The following is an 18,506-nucleotide window of genomic DNA, read 5'->3' on the forward strand; positions in this document are numbered from 1 at the left end:
TTCTTAGAAATAGAAGATAACTTGGGCCTAGAAAAATTTTTAGTTTTACAAATTAGAGAACGAAAGCGTGTAAGGACAGGGAAGAGTGTCTGCACTGAGCCTGAAGGAGAGAACTGGAATATCAAGTGTTGGAAGGTTTCTTGCATTTGCTGTGTAAAGACAGGATGGGCCTCTTGTCGTTTTGTCCTGGTTGGAAAATGCCTGCGTTCAAAGGAAGGGATGTGTTCAGTTCATCTTTGAGGTTAGCTAATGACAAATGTTAGCGAGTGCCAGCTCTGCGTTAAGAACAGGTTAGGCTTCTGGGAGACGTATGAAATTAGAGGAGATTGTGTCTCCCAGAAGCAGATAACCCAGTGTGCAGTGTGTAAAAACAAACACTGGGAGATGATAAAGAACGCGCCAGTAGTTCTGCAGCTTGGGACTGGAGGAAAGGAAACTTGGAGGGCAGTTAGTTAAAGTACCAGCCAGGGCTGTTTGGCCTGCAAGCAGTGAGGTACGTAAAGAATATTACAGGACATTGCCAGGTGCAGTGAATACCAAGAAGGTCAGAGCAGCTGAAGGAGGCTTTTATGAGTAGTACAGAGTTTGTAATACTGCAGTCATGGTCCATCAGCTTGCCAGCATGGCCTGAAGGAGATAGTTGCTTGAGGAATATGTGTACGTGAGAGGCCTCTTCTAATTGAGAGTCATGGCTGGACAGGGCCTTAGAGCTTTGTTGGCCTTTCAGACCTTGGCTCAGTAGCCGACGCCGAGGAAGACTGGTGTGATGGATAGGAGGAAATGTTTGGTGGCCACTGACTTGTGCTGAGTCCTGGGAGACGCTGCTCACCCTGTGCCTGCCTGGCAGTGGCTGCTGAGATGGACTCCCCCAGAGCTGGGGTCACATACATACTACAGAAAGACTCCTTGGAGTGGTGCTGAAGTGTGAGAGGTGAGAGGAGGACACAGTGGCACTTCCACCTAACATCTCCAGGTTCAGGAATCCAAGCTTGGTTGTCTGTGGCCGCGGAGCGGGTGCTGTGAGCTCAGTAACGCCACTAAACGGGCTGTGAGTTGCCACTCTTCCTGCTGCCAGGAGTATGTTGCATACCCAGCCCCATGTTCTTCCCAGTGTGGTCTTCAGAAGCAGCAGGATAGGAAAGGGGAAGGTGTGAAGCAAGGTTAACCAGGGTCTGATGTTCTACTCAAGATGAGGGATGGGCTGTTACAGTCGCAATCTTTGTGCCAAATCTAGAGGAATGCCAAGTGGTTACAGTTTATCTTTAGTTCACCTAAGGATTTGCACTCTCTTTTGTGGTCCTTGGTGATTTAAAGCATCCCATGCATAGGGCCCAATATCTAGCGTCTTCTGGTGTGGAAGAGAGGAAGTAATTGGGATTTGCTTCCGTGATTAATTCTGCGACATGCAGAGTTGCTCTCTTTTTCCATTAGCCTTAGGTGTTGTTGCTTCATGCTTGGGTAAAGCTGTTTAATTGGAGGGGGGGAATCCACCAGTGCTTTTCCCTACTCTCCCCCACTCCCCCAAAACACAGTCTGCAATGTGCTGGTCAAGATATAATCCTGTTCCTTTCCCTGTAGGTGACGACTTCATCAGGAAGTAAGTGCTTCTCATGTCGTTCTGCAGCGGAGCGAGATAAATGGATGGAAAACTTGCGGCGTGCCGTGCACCCAAATAAGGTAGTGGCTTTGAGGAATCGCCTCTGTTATAGTTCAGTTCCTTGTTATTACATTTTAAAGCCCAGTGCATAGTAGCAGCAGGGGACGTATTGTCATTTTAGTGAGTAAGTGTAATTGTGGGTCAGCTTTTCTTCCACACTTATATTTACAGGAAAGTGCTAATTATTTCTTCCCCTCTTTTTGCAGCACATGCTGCTTTCAGCTGTTGCTGAGAAATGATCAGACCTCAAGAATCTTCAGTCTTGCTCTGTTACTAATGATACTTGCCACTTACGTAGGATTTTCCACCTCCCAGAAGCTCTGGGACAGATGGCTGGTAACTGCCAGCAAAGTTACAAGACTGCATGATCTAAAGAGTTCACATAACACCTTTCCTGACTCTGGTGTTATTTGCAATGTCTGTTTCAGAGTTGGAGAAACTCAGATGCAACATCACAGTGAGTTCTCCAAAACTGCAGTGGAATCTGATTTTGGAACGTAGCTTTTGCTTCTCTGGCYGGTTGAGTCGGCAAAATCACGCCCTCTGGGATCGACAGAAACAAATCCCTCTCTTCACTAGAACACAGGGACGCCCAGTATGTGGTTTTATGGTCCACTAAGGCTAAGTGCATCCTAAAATAAAGTCTACAGCTGCTTCTTCCTCTCTGCATTGGAGTTAGCTAACAAAGATTGATCAGGGCTAATCACTGCAGGATTTCACAGCTGATGAGCTCAATGAACAAGTCATTTTCTGCTGATCAGGGAAAATGCAGATGATGGGATCCTGTGAATTTATTCCTGGCATCAGAGATACATAACTGTGCACACAAGCTAGATCCAGGCCTGGCAAATTGCTAAAGGAGCCCTCYGTGTCTGAGTGTATTGTTCCTAGTTCAGTGCCAAATGTTGGTATAACAGATTTCTTTTATATCAGAAAGGGAACAACAGACCGGAGAGGTGGACTTCTACCTCTAAGAATGCGTTTCTGCATGTGGAACTCAGCTGCTGGATCCACTGCTTTGCATCAAGAGTACAGCAGCCCTGGTAGTAGCGATCTGAAGGAGCATTGTAAGGTCTGGGTGATCAGCCCGCCTTATTTACTGTGAGAGTTCCTGGGCTGTAGGGGAGCGATGGGCATATCAGTATGGCTTTGAGATGCCATGTTCAGTGAAAATTCATGTGGAAATATGCCCTGATCTTGAAACATGCTCTTAGCTGATGGCTAACTTTCCATCTTTGTTTGACTTCTTAGACAACAAACTCTCAGTGTCTGACTTGATATTTCTGTCAGGAATTCACTGTTCTTGTATAATTTCCTGCGTGTACTTCCTGGACCTACAGTACCCCATTGTGGATTTCCAGCAAAAATGTTCCTGTCCAGACTCCTAAGCGAAGCAGACAGAATAAACCCTGGTTGCTATTTCAGTTACGGACTTCCAAACAAAACAGGTTGTTGCAGAATCCGTAGGAGTGATTCAGCTGCGAGTGCTTTATCTTTTAAGTCACTCCTGCAGCAAATGCCCCTGGATGTTCCTCCAGGATGAGGTCATTGTCGTTGGGGAGTCTTTAAAGAGCCACAGTATCGTTCACTGCATTGTTGTCAAAACGATATCGAGGCCAAATTTCTAATTCTGAATTTTAATGATTCTCCTGTGTGACTCACTCTGTTTCCCATAATTCCTCTTGATGTTTTAGTTGGATACTCTGGTCTTTAGTCCTAAAATCTTGAGAGGTTTTGCAAATGCTTCTTTCCATGCCAGAGGTGGTTGCATTCCAGCCATGGATGAGGCGGTCCTTGGGGGTACATTAGGATGCCTTTATTGTTGCTCCGCTACAGCAAAGAAAACGTACTCCAGTGCTGCTGTAAAGCAGCAATACTAAAAAAAAGAGGGGGAGGGCAATGACACCTGTAACATAGCTTTTGTTTTGCAAAAGACATTCATAGGTAAGGCTCTTTCCTGTTTCTTTTGAGGCCCTCTTGGCAGTGAGTTGGAAATAGTACATTTATAATTTGGAGGGGATTTATCTTTCTTGTTCCTTATATTAATTGGCACCAGCAGACATGGAGAGCACGGTGATATTTGGAAAATTAGCATAAGTAGTGTTATTATGCAAATTCCTGAGAGTCAGTATTTCCTTAAAATAAAATATAATTAAGCCTCTGCTCATTTAGCACATCCGAAATAATTAATTCGTATCTCCAGTTTTGTTGTTCATGGATTTGTTTTTTTCCTCTTGACCTTTTTTTTATCGCATCTTTTTTTTCTAGGACAACAGCAGAAGGGTAGAGAATATGTTAAAGTTATGGATTATTGAAGCGAAGGACCTGCCAGCTAAGAAAAAGTATTTGTGTGAATTATGCCTGGATGACGTTCTTTATGCACGAACTACCTGTAAATTGAAAACTGATAATGTCTTTTGGGGGGAGCACTTTGAATTTAATAACCTCCCATCTCTCAAAAACATTACGGTGCACTTATACAAAGAGACTGACAAGAAGAAGAAGAAAGACAAGACCAACTTCATTGGACAAGTGAACATCCCCGTTGGCTCTGTCACGGGCCGGCAGTTTGTAGAGAAGTGGTACCCTGTGGTCAGTCCCAACCCCAGTAAGGGCAAATCCCCAGGGCCCATGATCCGCATCAAATCGCGCTACCAGAGTATGAGCATTCTTCCCATGGAGATGTACAAAGAGTTTGCCGAGTACATCACTAACAATTACATGGTGCTGTGCTCAGTGCTGGAGCCCTCGCTGAGCGTGAAGAACAAAGAGGAGATGGCGTCTGCGCTGGTTCACATCCTGCAGAGCACAGGCAAGGCCAAGGTAAGACCCTTTTGTCATCCGTTTGCTCCCGTTAGAGACGATCGCGAGCAAACTCCTGTGCATAACGTTTTAGATTGTTGGAAATCAGCACATTGGTTCGACTTTGGTTTGGTTTCAAGCCTTGCCGTCATTAATACACTGTAATTTTCCTTTTTACTATGAACAAGTTGGTAGCATATGCAGTGCGAATTGCTTAATTAGAAAAGAGGTTGGTGGGACCAGGAAGATACCAACATAGTTATTTTTCTCTACTTTTGGAGGCTAAGGGGCCGGATTTATTTCGTAAACAGGCACAAATGTAAAAATACGCAAGAAGGCTGTTTTCAGGGATGAAATGTAAGCAGCGTTGGTTCCAGCCACGCAGGCTGTATGTGCTGCGTGTTCGTACCAGACCGTGCAGTGTTGTCCGTTCGGTGCCTCCCTAGCGCTGCGGGACTGCGTTGTGCGTCCCAGGGCTGGGAGAGCCACGATGAAGTAACTCTGCCTTGGGGATTTCAGAGCAAAGTCTGCCTTCAAGCAGGTGTGTGTGTGTGTGAATTAGCGCCGAGTCTTTGGGGTCTGTCCTTTCCCTTTTGGAAGGGAGATACGGTGGGGACAGCAGTGCGGGAAAGCCTGGAGCCTGTGGGATGCTCCCAGGCCGTGCTGGGGATGGGGAACTGATACAGGCCGACTTGCAGGTGCTAAAAGTTCAGTCTTTTGGGCCACTCTGAACTTCCTTCCTGACTGGGAATCCCAGCCAGGTCTGGGGAGAAAAGCAAGCCAGGAAGAGGCAGAGAGTCTGGGATTTACTTCTGGTTGTGCTTGGTGCGAATGAGGGCAGGATGGGCAGAGCTGGTAAAGCCRTTCGCTGGAGAGGACAGGCGACCCCGAGCGCTCGGCTGACCCCCGGGGAGACGGAGCAGCGTGAGCCTGTTGCCACAGAGCAAAACTCCTTCTTGCTGCATGTCCCCCGCTGACACGAGCACAGCTGTGACGGGCATTGGCAGCCACAGCGCCAGTGTCAGAACTGAAGGAGTTAAAGCATCATAGTTTTTCTGTGTTCATGTTTCCCTGAACTCTGCAATCAGGAGCTGGGAGGAGCAAGATCTCCAAAGCTTTTGCAGCGCAGAGGAGACGTAGGCTCCTCACCTTTGCAGCTTCCACTCCTGCCTGCAGTCATGGCTGGATTCATGGATTAGATTTAATTACCATCTGTCATACAGAGAAGTGACACAGCCTCCTTATCTAGTCCAAGGCAGGAGAAGCTCACTGAGCAGATTGTGAGACCATGGGCCTGCTATCCCAGAGGTGGTGAAAATGGCTCAGTTAAAGCCGTCCTGATCACAGGAAGGAGTATCACACCGTCAGGACAGTCCTCGTCCCCTTGGCCTTGTTGCTTTCAGAGGGACCAGAAGTGGCTCACAGTTCACTGCATGTGAAATAATACTGTTGTGCTTATATAGCGGAGAACGTCTTAGGTCGTCCCTTCCTCGCTTCTTGCGCCGGTGGCTTTAGCCCAGTCGTCGGCGCGTGCACTGGTTTGCTGGCACAGCCCTGCCTTCTGCTGGTGCTGCTCCTCCCTGCACCCAGTGAGCTTCCCTGCCCTCTGCTGCCTCTGTGACTGCGCTAGCACCAGGGCTCTTGCTGGAATAAAAATATCATAAAAAATCCTATCCATGACTAACATGGTTCCAGTGCAAAAGGCTTTAAGTGTCACCCTGATCTCTGTCACAGTGAATCATGTGCGTGCGTGTCAGAGAGCTGTTGTCACTGCTCCTCCCTTCTCGCTCTTCTCGCCAGGACTGGAGAGGCTCGGGAGGGAGCAAGTATGTTTCTAGACATGTGTTTGCATCAGTGCTGAGATCCCAGACGCTCTACACAGGGGACACAGCAAACAGTAAACAGACTTGATAAATTTCCCCCTAAAATGAAGCTTCTGCTTTCCCTGGCTGTCATCTGCCATCAGCATTAGCACAGGGCTTAGAGAGTGTCAGAGCAACAGGAATTATTGGAGCATGGGAACAGGGTGACACATCCTTTGTAGAAGAGGTGGACAAGCAGAGAAAGAAAAAAACAGCAATAAGGTAAAAAGAACAGTGAATGGGAGAGGGAAACACCCGCTCACCCCTGCTCGTGTGACGTGGGTGCACCCCAGCACCGCTCAGAACAGCTCTTCCGGGGCTGAGCAGTGAGACGTGGCGAGAAGACACAGCCACAGGCGAACGGCAAGCTCACGCCCGGTCTGCACGGGGAGGCCGGAGGGGCATGGTGAGCCAGCACACTGCTCCCGTCTTCCCCAGAGGCATGAACACGGAGCGCGGGCTCTTGTCGGGCTGTGCAGGAGCTGGTGGCACGGCTGCTGCCCAGCCCTTGCTGGTTCTGCAGAGCTTGGGCCGCGTGTCGCAGTCCCCGTTCTCCACAGTCCCCTCTGGCTGACCTCCGTGGCCTGCTCGGAGGAGCGGGACTGGACGGGACAAGTCCACGCTCGCTCTGCGCTGAGCCCGTCTGGTTCTCGGGAGCTGGCGTGAGGTTGTCCCTGGCATTGGGATCTGCACTTGCCCCGCGGTATTGACACAGACTGAAGGTGGCCTGGTGACAGCTCCCACAGCCGCGGTGAAGGAGAACAGGAATGGCAGAAGGGCAAATTGCTGTTGCCGAGCCCCTCCGGGCAGCGCGGCCGGTGCCGGGGCTGCCCCCCAGTGCTGCGCGCCGCCACGCGGGCAAGGGCGCTGCCCTGCTCGCAGCCTCACGCCAGCGCTTCCTTGCGCTCCTCTGCCTGTTCCTGGAACCTTGTCACTATTTAGCAATATGGTGTCTCTGAACACGCCGGCAGCAAATGCTCTTATTTTAGTACTTTGCGGGTTTCTGCAACTCTCGTATCTGTTTCCAGTGGGAGTAGGAAGCTGCAGAGGTCCTAGAACAAGTCCCCAGAACAGGCAGAGATGGAGACCACCATTCTGCTAAAATCTGGGGCAGGAAGAAGATAACTCAAATTTAGAAAAGTCTGATTGCCACGTTGTCTGTGCTCCTTCTCTCTGGGTATAACCTGTTTGGCCCCTGTCAACAGGGCCTCCAAGCACCATCCTAGAATTTAATAGAAACAACAGAAACGGTCTCTTTGTTTTTCTTCCTTACCACCCTGCAGGGGAAACGGTTTGATCCATTTTTCTTTTGTTTGTACATAACGTGGCTGTGTGTGTGTAGACATGCGTGTGCATGCAGGTCTGGCTGAACTACCCAGCTTTGATGCCGAGGACACAATTCCTTCAGCCCAAGCATAGCCAGCAGCAGACATGCCTGCTGGTGCAGAGGTGGCACACTGCGGGCAGGTAAATGCACTGCGGCCTTGAGTAGGACACGGTGGCTTTTGAGATGGTCTTCAAAGCGCAGGAGGAACAGGAAGCGCTCAGTGGGCTTGAGAGCACAGAGGGCAGGGATGGCGCCGAGGAAGCCGGCATGGTGCTGGGTTAGGTTTGAGGCTGAGCGTGGGGCTGGTCCCAAGCTTTGGATGAGGACTGCAGCTCAGTCCGGCAGTGGTTCATACGCTGTTCCTGTGGTGCTGGTGTGTGCAGGAGCCCAGCGGGGCTGGTGTGCACCCTCCACCAGGGCCTCTGTTCTCCTGTGACCCTCCGAAGCCTTCCCGGCCGGGGAGGTGGGTTTCCCGTGCTTAGGCCTTACCAGGAGCCTTCCCAGTGACCTCCCCAGAGTCCTCTTCCCTTTCCCTTGCCCTCTGCTAGCTGAAGAGTGCAGACGTGGCAATCAACAACCCTTAATCCATCTCCCTGATAAAGGGGTTTTTGTGGTTCTTGGCTGCAATAGCTGATGCTAAACTAGCAATTACAGTTGGAGTGAGAAACAAGTGTCCGGTAGATTATGAAGACTCGTTAGCAGCTAATTGCTCTTGCACTGTTTCAGGCTCTGTTTTCCTGTACTGATTTGCTGTAAATACGGTGTAACCCCTTAATGAAGCGTGAACGATTGGGTACATGTGTCCGTCGAGGGCCGCGCTGCAGTTCTCGTGTCCGGAAGAGGCACCACGTGGTGCCGATCCCGCAGAGTGGCTGCCGGCCGCTCCAGGCCGCCCTTGGGGGGCAGTCGCCCCCGCGCAGCCTCACGGGCTGCAGAAGGGCGGTTCTCCCTGAGCGGATGTTGCGCTCTCCCCTTCGCAGTAATCAGCTGTCTCCGGCCAGCCGGGCATTCTCTGAAGGTCGTGAGATCCAGCGGCACTGCCCCGCTCGGTCCTGCCCAGAGAGGAGGAGCACGTACAGCTGCTGTGGGCGGCAGGGGGGATGAGAGCTGCCCAGGCAGTGCCCATCACTGCTTCTCTGTTCTCTCTTGACCCCGGCTCAGGCCTTCTGGGGTGTTTCCAGCTCCATCCCTGACTCTGGCACAGCCTCACTCACTTTCTTCTTGTGCAGCATCAGGCAGCATCTTGCCTGCCCCAGCTGCTGCCAGCAGTGGGACTCGCTGCAGAGGCAGGGAGAAGCTGTGGGGCTCAGTCTTGGACAGTTTGGAGCAGGGAAGCACTGGTTATTCATGGGGACTTAGCTGATTTACAGGTTCATCAGCAGACAGGTTCGAGGGTACGGGCAAGCTGGGCTGGAGTTCAGCCTTGAGGCAGCCGAGTCTGCGCTGCCTGCAGGCAGGAAGGGCCTTCCCTGCATCCAGGTGCCCTGCCAGGGCCAGCGGGTTCACGTCCGAGTAGAGGCTGAGCGCGACCGATGGGCAGGTGTTTGGGCCTGCTGGTCAGCCCTGAGCTGCCACATCGTATGGACGTGGCCACTGTTATCTGCAGCGAAGGCAAGAGACACGTTTATACCGGTGCCACAAGCACAGGATGCAATGCATGATTAAGTGAGTTAATGTTATACATAGAAAACGCCAAGGAAAAGATCTTACCTAAGAACTACGTCGGGTGAACTGGTGTCAAGCAACATACGCCGATAGACAAGTTCAGTTAAAGCCCTGTGCTGAGCCAGGTAGAAGGCGAGTGTGACCCCGGGGCTAAGAGGAGAAGCAGGGCAGCTGGGACGTTTGGAGGGGCTGCAGCATCCGTTCGCTTTGCTGTTGGAGCACAGGGCCTCGCACGGGGAGCCGCGGGGGCTCTGCGCCACGGCGCACGAGCTGGCAGCTCGCAGCGGGTCGGGCCCGGCGCTGGCAGCAGTGCTTTTCCCTTGGACAGTGTCCGTGTGAAGCGTCTAACTGAGCAGCCCAGGCAGAGCTGCGGCCRGTGGGTCTGCGCTTTGGGATCAGCGGCAAAATCCGGACTTGCCAACAGTACAAGAGAGCGCGGCTCAGAGTTAGTCCCGGAAAGAAAGAACGGAGCAGCAACTCCGGAAGCGTGAGCTGTACTGTTCTCCGGCTGGTTGGGTAGAAGAGGCAGGAGGGAGCAATTAGTGATAAATCAGCCCAAACTGTAATGGGAATGTCAGTGATTTAAACTAATGAATCTCATGGCCCAGGCTGGGACTGCGAAGGGATCTTCTCCTTCGACCGAGCGCTGGCGCTTCTCCGCTGGGAAGGGCCAAGGGCGAGTCGCAGCGCGGGTCGGTGCTTGTCGTGGCGCTGCTGGGGCGCCGGTGTCGGGGAGGTGTGCCGCGACACCGCAGCAGCCCCCGGAAGCTGCCGGGCCTTCAGCATCGGAGTCAGCGCAGCCCCGTGTTGCGCGTGGGGAGGGAGGACGTGCCTGGAAGCCCTGACCGGTCGCCAAGGCGGACAGGTGGAGGGAAAGGGAAGAAGCATTTTGGTTAAGCTGAAAGTGCAGGCGGGTTTAGGGAGCTCCCCAGCCCACTGGAAAGGCTCGCAGACCTCCAGGGCAGGCGGTTGTTTGCTGTTTCTGTTCAGGGAAAGCAGAGACTGAAACTGGCACTGCGGCGCTGAGACGAGGGGGCACAGTCCTGTGGTGGAGCAGAGACATGGGCGCCCAGCGCCCGTCGATGATTTGTTATGGGCTTCCATCTTCCCATCAAGAGCCCTGATGACACGTTACCTCTGAGGGTGTGGAGAGGTGCATAACCATTGCGATGGGTTTTGCAGTCCGCAGACTAAAGGCTCAAAGTAATGATTAAAAGCATTTGTTACCATGCTTGGTGTTCCTGGGAATGCTGACCCTCCCCATTAGCATGGCTTGATGTGGCCTGTGTGATGTGGTTCTGGATATGCAGGCTGTGTCCTTCCCAAAGCTAGACTGGTTGTGACTTTTGATGCTTTCAGAGTATTTCCCCTGTCTAGTTTTGTTTCTGGGCTATCTTTCAACTTTTGGAGCTCAACTGTAAGTATATAAAAACTTCCTTGTCCAAACCGTTGGTAGATCAAAACCAGCATCTGACAAAGCTCTAACTAACCAGCTGCTTACTTGAAATAAATATTTATGGTGTTGTGAATGGAATGAAGGATAAACATGTGGCCCTGTTTGTTTATGCTGCAAGGATTTGCTTCCCCCAAGCAGATGTATTTGCTTCCCCCCATGCGAGCTTGCTGGAAGCTCCCTGCTTTCTCCTCCTCAGCGGCTGGCGGAGGAGACCCTGCGACGTGGGGCTGCTCTCCCCCCTCCTCGGCCAGGCGGGGAATTTGGTCACAGCTCCCTTGGCAGTGCCAGTTTAGATCTGGTAGGAGGAGTGCAGGACCTGGACACACTGTGCAGGGTGCCAGCAAGCGACCGTCCAGCCCCGAGARCAGTCCTGGAAAGCAGTGGAACAGCCCGGGAGGTTGTTGGGATTAGAGGACGGAGGCTGCGAGGGCAGGAATGCGGGTTGGGAAGGCACAGCATCACTTGGGCTTGGTTGTTTGCTTTGGAAAGCACCCCTTGCTTATCTGCACTGGAGAGGCTGTGAACACAAAAAAGCAAGGATGCTGCATGCGTTCAGCCATATACAGGCCTGGCAGCAGCCATATCATTTCCCCCACAAAGACTTTATCTCTCTGATAATATTTTATAGCAGCTATAGTTGAGCTAATTATGTTTCTAATCAGTTTTATGAGCAGAAAACGTCCCTTCTCCCCCCCTTCCCCAAGATAATAGTTGTGTTGGTTGGGAGGAAAGAAAAGGCTGGTGAGTGGCAGCTTCGGAGATAAGTGCTCTTCCTTTCGCAGGTGTTGTGCGTTATGAGAGCAGGCACTTCAAAGGCACGCGCGTGCGAACCGTCGCCCTCTGCTCGCTGCTTTGTATTCGTGGGGCGCTGCTGCCTGCTAGAGGGGACTGTTTCCGTAACGCTCCACTCTGGAGGCTCCTGTGCGTTTAGTGGTCGTTCAGTGTATTAATGTTATATTCCTCAGTTAGGTTTTCTTATTGCCATAGACAAGGTCATTGCTGTAGATCCCTTGCATTAACCCTCTCATTGCCCCTTTGCCTCCTTTGCCCAAGGAGATTTAGAAAAAGCCAGAAGTGGTCAGAGGATGAGCTCCCCGTGCTCCAAGGAYGCAATGTCATTGGTGTTTCCCGGCAGAAAAATGCCCAGCGCTGATGTGAGAGGAGCTGTGTGGTGGTTAAAAGCCAAGGACTAGCGGTCGGGATCCCCGGGTTTCACACCTGCTGTCGAGGACCCCAGTCGCGTGCCCTGCTGCGCTCCCCCCATGTACCTCAGCACCTGCAAGTTCCTTACTGCTAAAACACTGACATATATGTGTTTCCTGACACTCGTCCACCTGTAATCTGCAGCCCTATCAACTCTTGATAATGTCTTTTCACCTCTGCATAAAGGGCCCTGCTGGACTCTGGGCTAGTCTTTGAAATAAGCAGTAATCTTATTACCTTTATCAGTTCAATCCTCTTAAAGTTAAGTCAATCCTATTAATCAGGCTTGTGATGTGGAGAATGTTATTTCCAAGTCAATCTGCCCATCAGTCAGCTGTGATATTGGGACCAATAAACTCCAGCACAGAAGGGGAGTATGTTATCGGAGCAGAGCCGCAGAWCTCATCAGCGCCGATGACTGTTACACCTCTCGTGTGTCGAGCTGTGAACGTGCCCTGCAAGACAGTGGCTGGGGGACCTTCCCCGGCCTGGCAAGTTATAAAATCCTTCCTGGGTGTGGAAGGGCTGGATGTTATACATCTTGCAAGACTTGTGTTGCTTGTTTCTTATGTGTCTAGAAGGGCTTCTTGTGCCTAGGAGGTGCTCCTGCTCTTGCCTGGGCTCCATCGCGCGCAGCGCAGCAGGTTTGTTCTTCCTGCCCCTGAACTCGGCTGCTGCAGAGACGAGGTACGGCCGAGGAGCCGAGCACGCGTGGCCGGCTGTCTTTAACRCAGCCGGGCCTGAGAGCCGGCGGGCGGGCAAAGCCCCCAGCTGCATGGACCCTCAGCGGGTGGGGGGGGTGGGGGGTCCTTGGCACTGCCCTTGTGCAGCACTGAYGGGGCTTTAGTAAAGCTTGACGTTGGCAGCTCGTCTGATGGGGATGACGAGGTGTCCGAAGGCGAGCGCACCCGGCACCGCAGAGCGGAGCGGGCAGGACGCCCGGCACTTGTGATTCTCATCAGACTCGTGGGCTGCTCCGGGCTTGAGGATGCCTGTTGCGCTGTAGAAAACTGCTGGAGACAAGGAGAGTCAGAGTTACTGAACGTGTAACTGAATTAGCTGTCGTCTCTGCTCCTGCTTTGCCCCTTGTGAAGAAACTTTTTCTTCCCATTTTGTGTGTGTGTGTGTGTGTGTGTGTGTGCGCGCGCGCGCGCGTGTGTGTTTGAGCTTACCAATTAATCCGCTTTCTCAGCCCTATTGACATCTGCTGGGAAGGACTGTTTTCTTGGGCAGGTGTTTTTTTTTTACTAAGTGAACTTCACTTTTCAATGAGCCTTTCTGAATTCAGGCCGGCCGTGGGGTGGCTGGGGCTGCGAGGGGGCCTTGGCGGTGCCAGTGCCTGCGCCCAGGAGCTCGGTGCCACCTGGCACGGGAGAGACAGCCGCAGACCACGGCCCGCCGGGGACCAGCGCAGAGCGCCGCAGACCACGGCCCGCCGGGGACCAGCGCAGAGCACCGCAGCACCGCACCGCGCTCCCCGCGGGAGCATCGCCGAGAGCTCTCCCCCCCCTTCCGTCTTCCTCGGCCGAGGTCCGGGCGATTGCCCCCGGCAAAGCCAAGCAGTCCCGCCGTAAGGCGGCGTGTTTAGTCAGCCATCCTGAATTGCCTCGTAAGTGAGGGACGAGGCAGGGGTTAGAATGTGTTTCCCACCCCATAGAAAGATGTTGGTTGGTTGTTGTGTGAGAAAGGAAGGAGAACGCACACAAGTGAGGCAGGGGAAGCCGCGTCTGAGAGTCACCGGATGAAGGCACGGGGGGGGGAAAGGAAATCTTTTTAGGCTACGCTACAGATAAATCAGGGTAGAGATTTTTGCGGGTTAGTGAGGCACATGGAACAAACCCCGGCACGAGGGTGGTGTTGGGCTGGCGCCGCAGACCGCCATGTGTGGGGAGGGCGTGCGTTGGGGTGGAGGGGTGACGCTCGGCTGCGAGCTGCCGGAGCAGCGGAGGAGGAGGTTCGGAGGAGCTGCGGAGGAGGACGGGGGCGATGCGCTGCAGGCTAACGCAGGCGGCCCGCACAAGCGGGAGGCTGCAGCACGGGAAATACTTGCCGTGGTGAGTTTCGGCCATGAGGTCGTGCTGAGGAACGCGCCTGCCCTCCCGGCGCTGGCAGAGAGGCTGGCACCGACTGTCCGGTAAGGGCCTGGGGTGGAGGAACAGCCCCAGAAAGTTCAACGCCAGGTGTGATTTTGGAAGGACTTGCAGGAGCTGCTCTGGGATAGGGCGAGCTGCAGTGAGCTAATGCTTGGTTTATTTGAAAAAGTGCTGGAAACCAGTGCTGCCTTGTGCTGTCATGCCCTGGATTTATTTATTTATGAATTGTTCTTCTTTATTAGCATATGTGCAGTGACTGCAGTCGCACAGGTTCAGCTGTGTCCACTCTCAAGCAAATATCCTTAAAACAAACATAGGAACAAGCCTGAAGAACGCTGCTACTGCCCTTAATTTTTGTTGTAGACCTTTTCCTTCCCCTCTCAACTCTGATGTAATGAAATAAAGCATCTTATTTTCTTACATTGCCAGGGGCCCTAACTAAAAACAACCCCCTGCTGATCTCTGCTGCTCAGAAACAGGGAGTTTTATTGGCTTTAGTTATTGCATTTTATTCAGAGCCTTGTATGTGGGTGAGTGAGGCCCCCGGAGGGATTCGGCGAGTATTTGCATTCCATTTGTGTCTTCCAAGTGCTGGCTGCTGGCGTATTTAAGGCACAGATACCAGACGTGATCCAGAGCTGATGTGGCTTGTTCGTGTGGAGGGAAGGCAAGACCTGGAAGACGGCCCTGAGACTGAAATTGCGGGGTGTCATGGGAACTGACCCATGAACACGGCTCCTTACCAGCAGCTAGTGGGCCTCCGCTGTGCTGGGTGAGAACGGCCTTTGCAGAGGAGCTCATCCAAGGACACTCTCCGTGGGTGTTTTGACCTTATGGTGTCTCTCGGGGCCAGTTTGTCCAGCCCAGCAAGCTGCCTCCTGTAGGCAGGCTCTGCTGAGACTGCCAGGGCTGTCCGGCCCAAACCGGGGGTGGACCTGCTGGAGCAGCTCAGAGAGCCTGGCCGCAAGATCTGGTTTGATGCCCTGACTCTGGCATGCAGTTCCTGTGGAGCTGGTCAGTAGCAGGGCCGGATTCTGCCGCGTTACGCCCCAGTCTGCGTGCGGCACGGTAACTGAGCTCTTTGCAATTTCAACAACTTTGCTGGCGACTCTGGAGACAAGGTGTTTATTTTCTCACCAACAGAGGTCCTTTACAGGAGAAGGACCACAGCAGAGGCTGGAGAGGGATCTCTTCTGGCTTCATGTTGGGTCACACACTACTGGATATTTGCCTCATTTTAAATTCTGATAAGTTCTGTAGATTAGCTAAAATCATCAAAATGGTGAACATGATGAAAAAATGGCAAAACACTTGTCCCCAGGTTTCAGCAGCTCAGCATGGCTGGCTCTCAGTTTGTTTCTGTGTCAAAACTTGTAGTCCTTCACCCGTGTCCTGCCCTGGCGTTGTTCCCTGAGCTGTGGGGAGAGGCCGAGGCAGTACTGCCTGCAGCCGGCGGCACGGCAGCTCCCAGCCAGGTCCTCCACTGACGAGGAAAAAAAAAAAGGCAAGCGCTTGGCCAAGAGGAGCTATAAAACTCAGTGTTCCTGAGATAATTAGTATGTTGGGAAAGTGACAGGAAAGAGAATCAAGCAAAGCCAAGGTCAGCATCTGCTAATTGAGAATCAGCACCTTGTGTCAGCCTGAGCTGTGGCTTGGAATTGAAACGCACCCTGGGAGAGACCCAGGCAGATAAAGGTGATGGAGTTACCCAGATAGCAGCTAAAGGGATTTGAGCAGGGGTTTAAAGTTTCATTCCAGCTTGGCTGATAAAAGGGGCAAAATCAGAGAAAATAGTGAAGGGAAGTCATGTGCTTTGGTTCCAGGAGGGATTCCTGCCTGTGCAACTGCCAGAGAATTACAGACTTAGCAGGCCTGTGAGGGGGCGATCTTCTGGCTAAAGAAATAATGAGTGACAGTGACACATTTTTGAAGAGCTTCTCCCCTGGCTTCAGCTGGGAGGTCGTGGCAGTGTGTTGGCCCCAGGTGTGGTCCTGCAGGAACGCGGCCTGGGGGAGCTGTTTGCGGCCCAGAACTGCGGGGCTGCTGCCCGGCGCGAGGGGCCAGGGCGCTTCAGCTCGGCCCGTGGCCGCGGGGCCRGCCCCCGAGGGCATGGCCAAGGCTCCTCTCCAGACGCTCGTGTTGCCCTGTCTCTCAAAAGGCTGTGCCAATACAACAGGTAAGAGGGCTGCGGACTTTTTAAGCCAACTCATAGAATTAGGTGGGGAGCAGCCACGTTGGGTCCAGATCTGTGGGATGCTTTCAGAGTCCTGGAGGAGAATTGTCTTCTCCCTTCGGTTCCGAGGCTTTTCAGAGATAGTTCAGGGCCTCCCACTTTCTTCTTAAACTGGGATTTTCCAGAGAGGCAGCGCAGGCCCCTTCAGCTGCAGATAGAGTGCTGCTGGTAAATGAGGTGGGTGGGATGGTCCCGAGATGCCAGCGAGGTAGCCTGCCCGGGGACAGCAGCCAGGGGCAGCTCTCAGTGCCGGGGCTGCGCGTCCGCCTCGAGGTGATACCGGCACTGGCACCGTAGAGGGGAGCCGGGGAAGGTACCGAGAGCCAGCGCGGGTGTGTTGCGTAGTGGCGTGGGCCCAGCCCCGCGCAGGAAAGGGAGCCCCCGGCAGRGGTGCTGCCGGAGCGCTGCGGCCCCGCCGCCCGGCTCAGCGCGTTCCCCGCCGCAGGCCCTGCTGAGTGTCTGTGACTTGCTGTGTTTTTTACTTCTATTAGGTTTTGTCTTTAAACAAAAATAAACAATTGTTAGGACTTAAGAGACAGCTGCCCTGTGCCTTGAAGGTGTTCAGAACTATACTGTTGTGTTGCAACTCATTTTACTACATGTCTTGTCCCTAGAGAAGGGAAGGTTTGAATCCCTGAATGTACCTGCCTTCCTATGTTCACCTGCTTGTGGGATTGCGTTGGCTTTTTATCACATATGCAGTGCAAGTTTTGAATCATTCTGTGCATGAAACTGTATGTTTGTAGTTCTTATTAAATGACAAGACTAATTTCTGAGAGGAACAAAAGCCTCTTGGCTGTCGACGCAGCTCAGAGTCTCTGCTGTTGCTGCAGACAGCTGCTATGCGAACCTGGCCTTTACACAAGATGCTGGGAAAGATGAAGGTGGATACTAAAACAGTACTGCATATAACTTGCTTTCTATGCCAGTAAATATGTTTAATCTTCCTAACAAAGCAAAGCAGGCCATCGGTCAAGTTGGTCAGTGAGCTGTATTATTGCTGCCAGTCTTCGTGGGAGGAATGGGACTGCTTGGTACCGCAGAGAGATCATCAGCATTTCTCTCTTCACCTCCCCTTTTTTTAGATGTAAAACATACCTGACTGCAGCCTGGATTTTTTCTTTGTCTGGAAGAGAAGCACAATACTGAAGGGCCTCAGCATTAAGTGGTTTGGGCATGAAATGGGCCAAGAGTGAGTCCCAGGAGGAGGCCATCATTTCCAGGTCACCCTTGGGATTCAGCACAGGATGGAAGGTGTCCAGAATATGCCACACTCCAGGTGGAGTTGTTTCTTGAACTCTGATTAAGATTTTAATGCTTTGGCATCCATATGAGAAGTAAACCCCACCAGAGACGGAGCTAAGCGCCTCTTTTGCGAATCTGTCAGACAGCTGCTGGCAGGGTATGGCACCTGGGTGTCCTGTCTCCCCAAGGCTGGGTTGAAGCACGCTGCATCCTGGCCGCAGCGTGTCAGGAGGCCGGGGCTGGCCCGTCAGGAGCTACGCTCTGGCTGGGGGACGGGAGGACAGGACTGGAGCTCTGTGCTGCAGCACTGGGATGCTTCTCCTGTCTATGCCCCAAAATGGGTTACATGCGGTGCAGTCATGACGGATAAAGAGATAACCCTTGAAGGGTTATTACCAAGCAGATTATTTTGTTTTAGAGGAAGGCAGTTTAAAAACGGTGCCTTTGGTTATACAAGTAAATTTAAATTTCTCTGTTTCCTGCATGAGGAAACAGTAAGAGATATAATGTGCATCATTTACACAGTGTCAGCAGGCTGGCTTCCTTTGCCRTCCAGGTGAGTGGTGCTGGGTGGGAGGACGTCGACTCCTCAGTACCAGCACAGCTATGAGCTAAGCTGAGGTCCATAGCTGATTTTTTCCATTAGCAGTGCAGAGAACAGAAACTGAATATATATTAGCATTAAAAAGCTGCATGGTCCTGCATTAATGCTAGCTACACCACACTAAATATTACACCACACAGTGGATTTTCAGCAGAATGCATGGGGTGAATCAGAACACATGACCCTCTCTGGTCAGTTAACACCCTCACTGAAGCAGATGTGGAACTCTGTCTTAAGTGTTGTTTTTGTATTAGAATTTACAATTCAGAGAGCCCAAACTGATGCACAGGGCAGCTGTCAGTGTGCATTTTGCTCCTACTTACCGGTTCCATTACTGTGCAGCGCAGATGATGATAAAA

General features: G+C 52.3%; 1 protein-coding gene across 1 annotated transcript in view; it reads left to right on the forward strand.

The window, feature by feature from the left end:
- The window catches only part of DAB2IP (DAB2 interacting protein), a 182,298-nt gene that overhangs the window by 135,861 nt on the left and 27,931 nt on the right, over window positions 1-18,506 (forward strand). The window contains exons 5-6 of the mRNA XM_026062195.1: window positions 1,579-1,677; window positions 3,926-4,480. Coding sequence (XP_025917980.1) covers window positions 1,579-1,677; window positions 3,926-4,480 — 654 coding nt within the window. The remainder of the gene's footprint in view (window positions 1-1,578; window positions 1,678-3,925; window positions 4,481-18,506) is intronic.

Source organism: Apteryx rowi, unplaced genomic scaffold, assembly GCF_003343035.1.
Source record: "Apteryx rowi isolate R43461 unplaced genomic scaffold, aptRow1 scaffold_19, whole genome shotgun sequence".
Taxonomy (NCBI): Eukaryota; Metazoa; Chordata; class Aves; order Apterygiformes; family Apterygidae; genus Apteryx; species Apteryx rowi.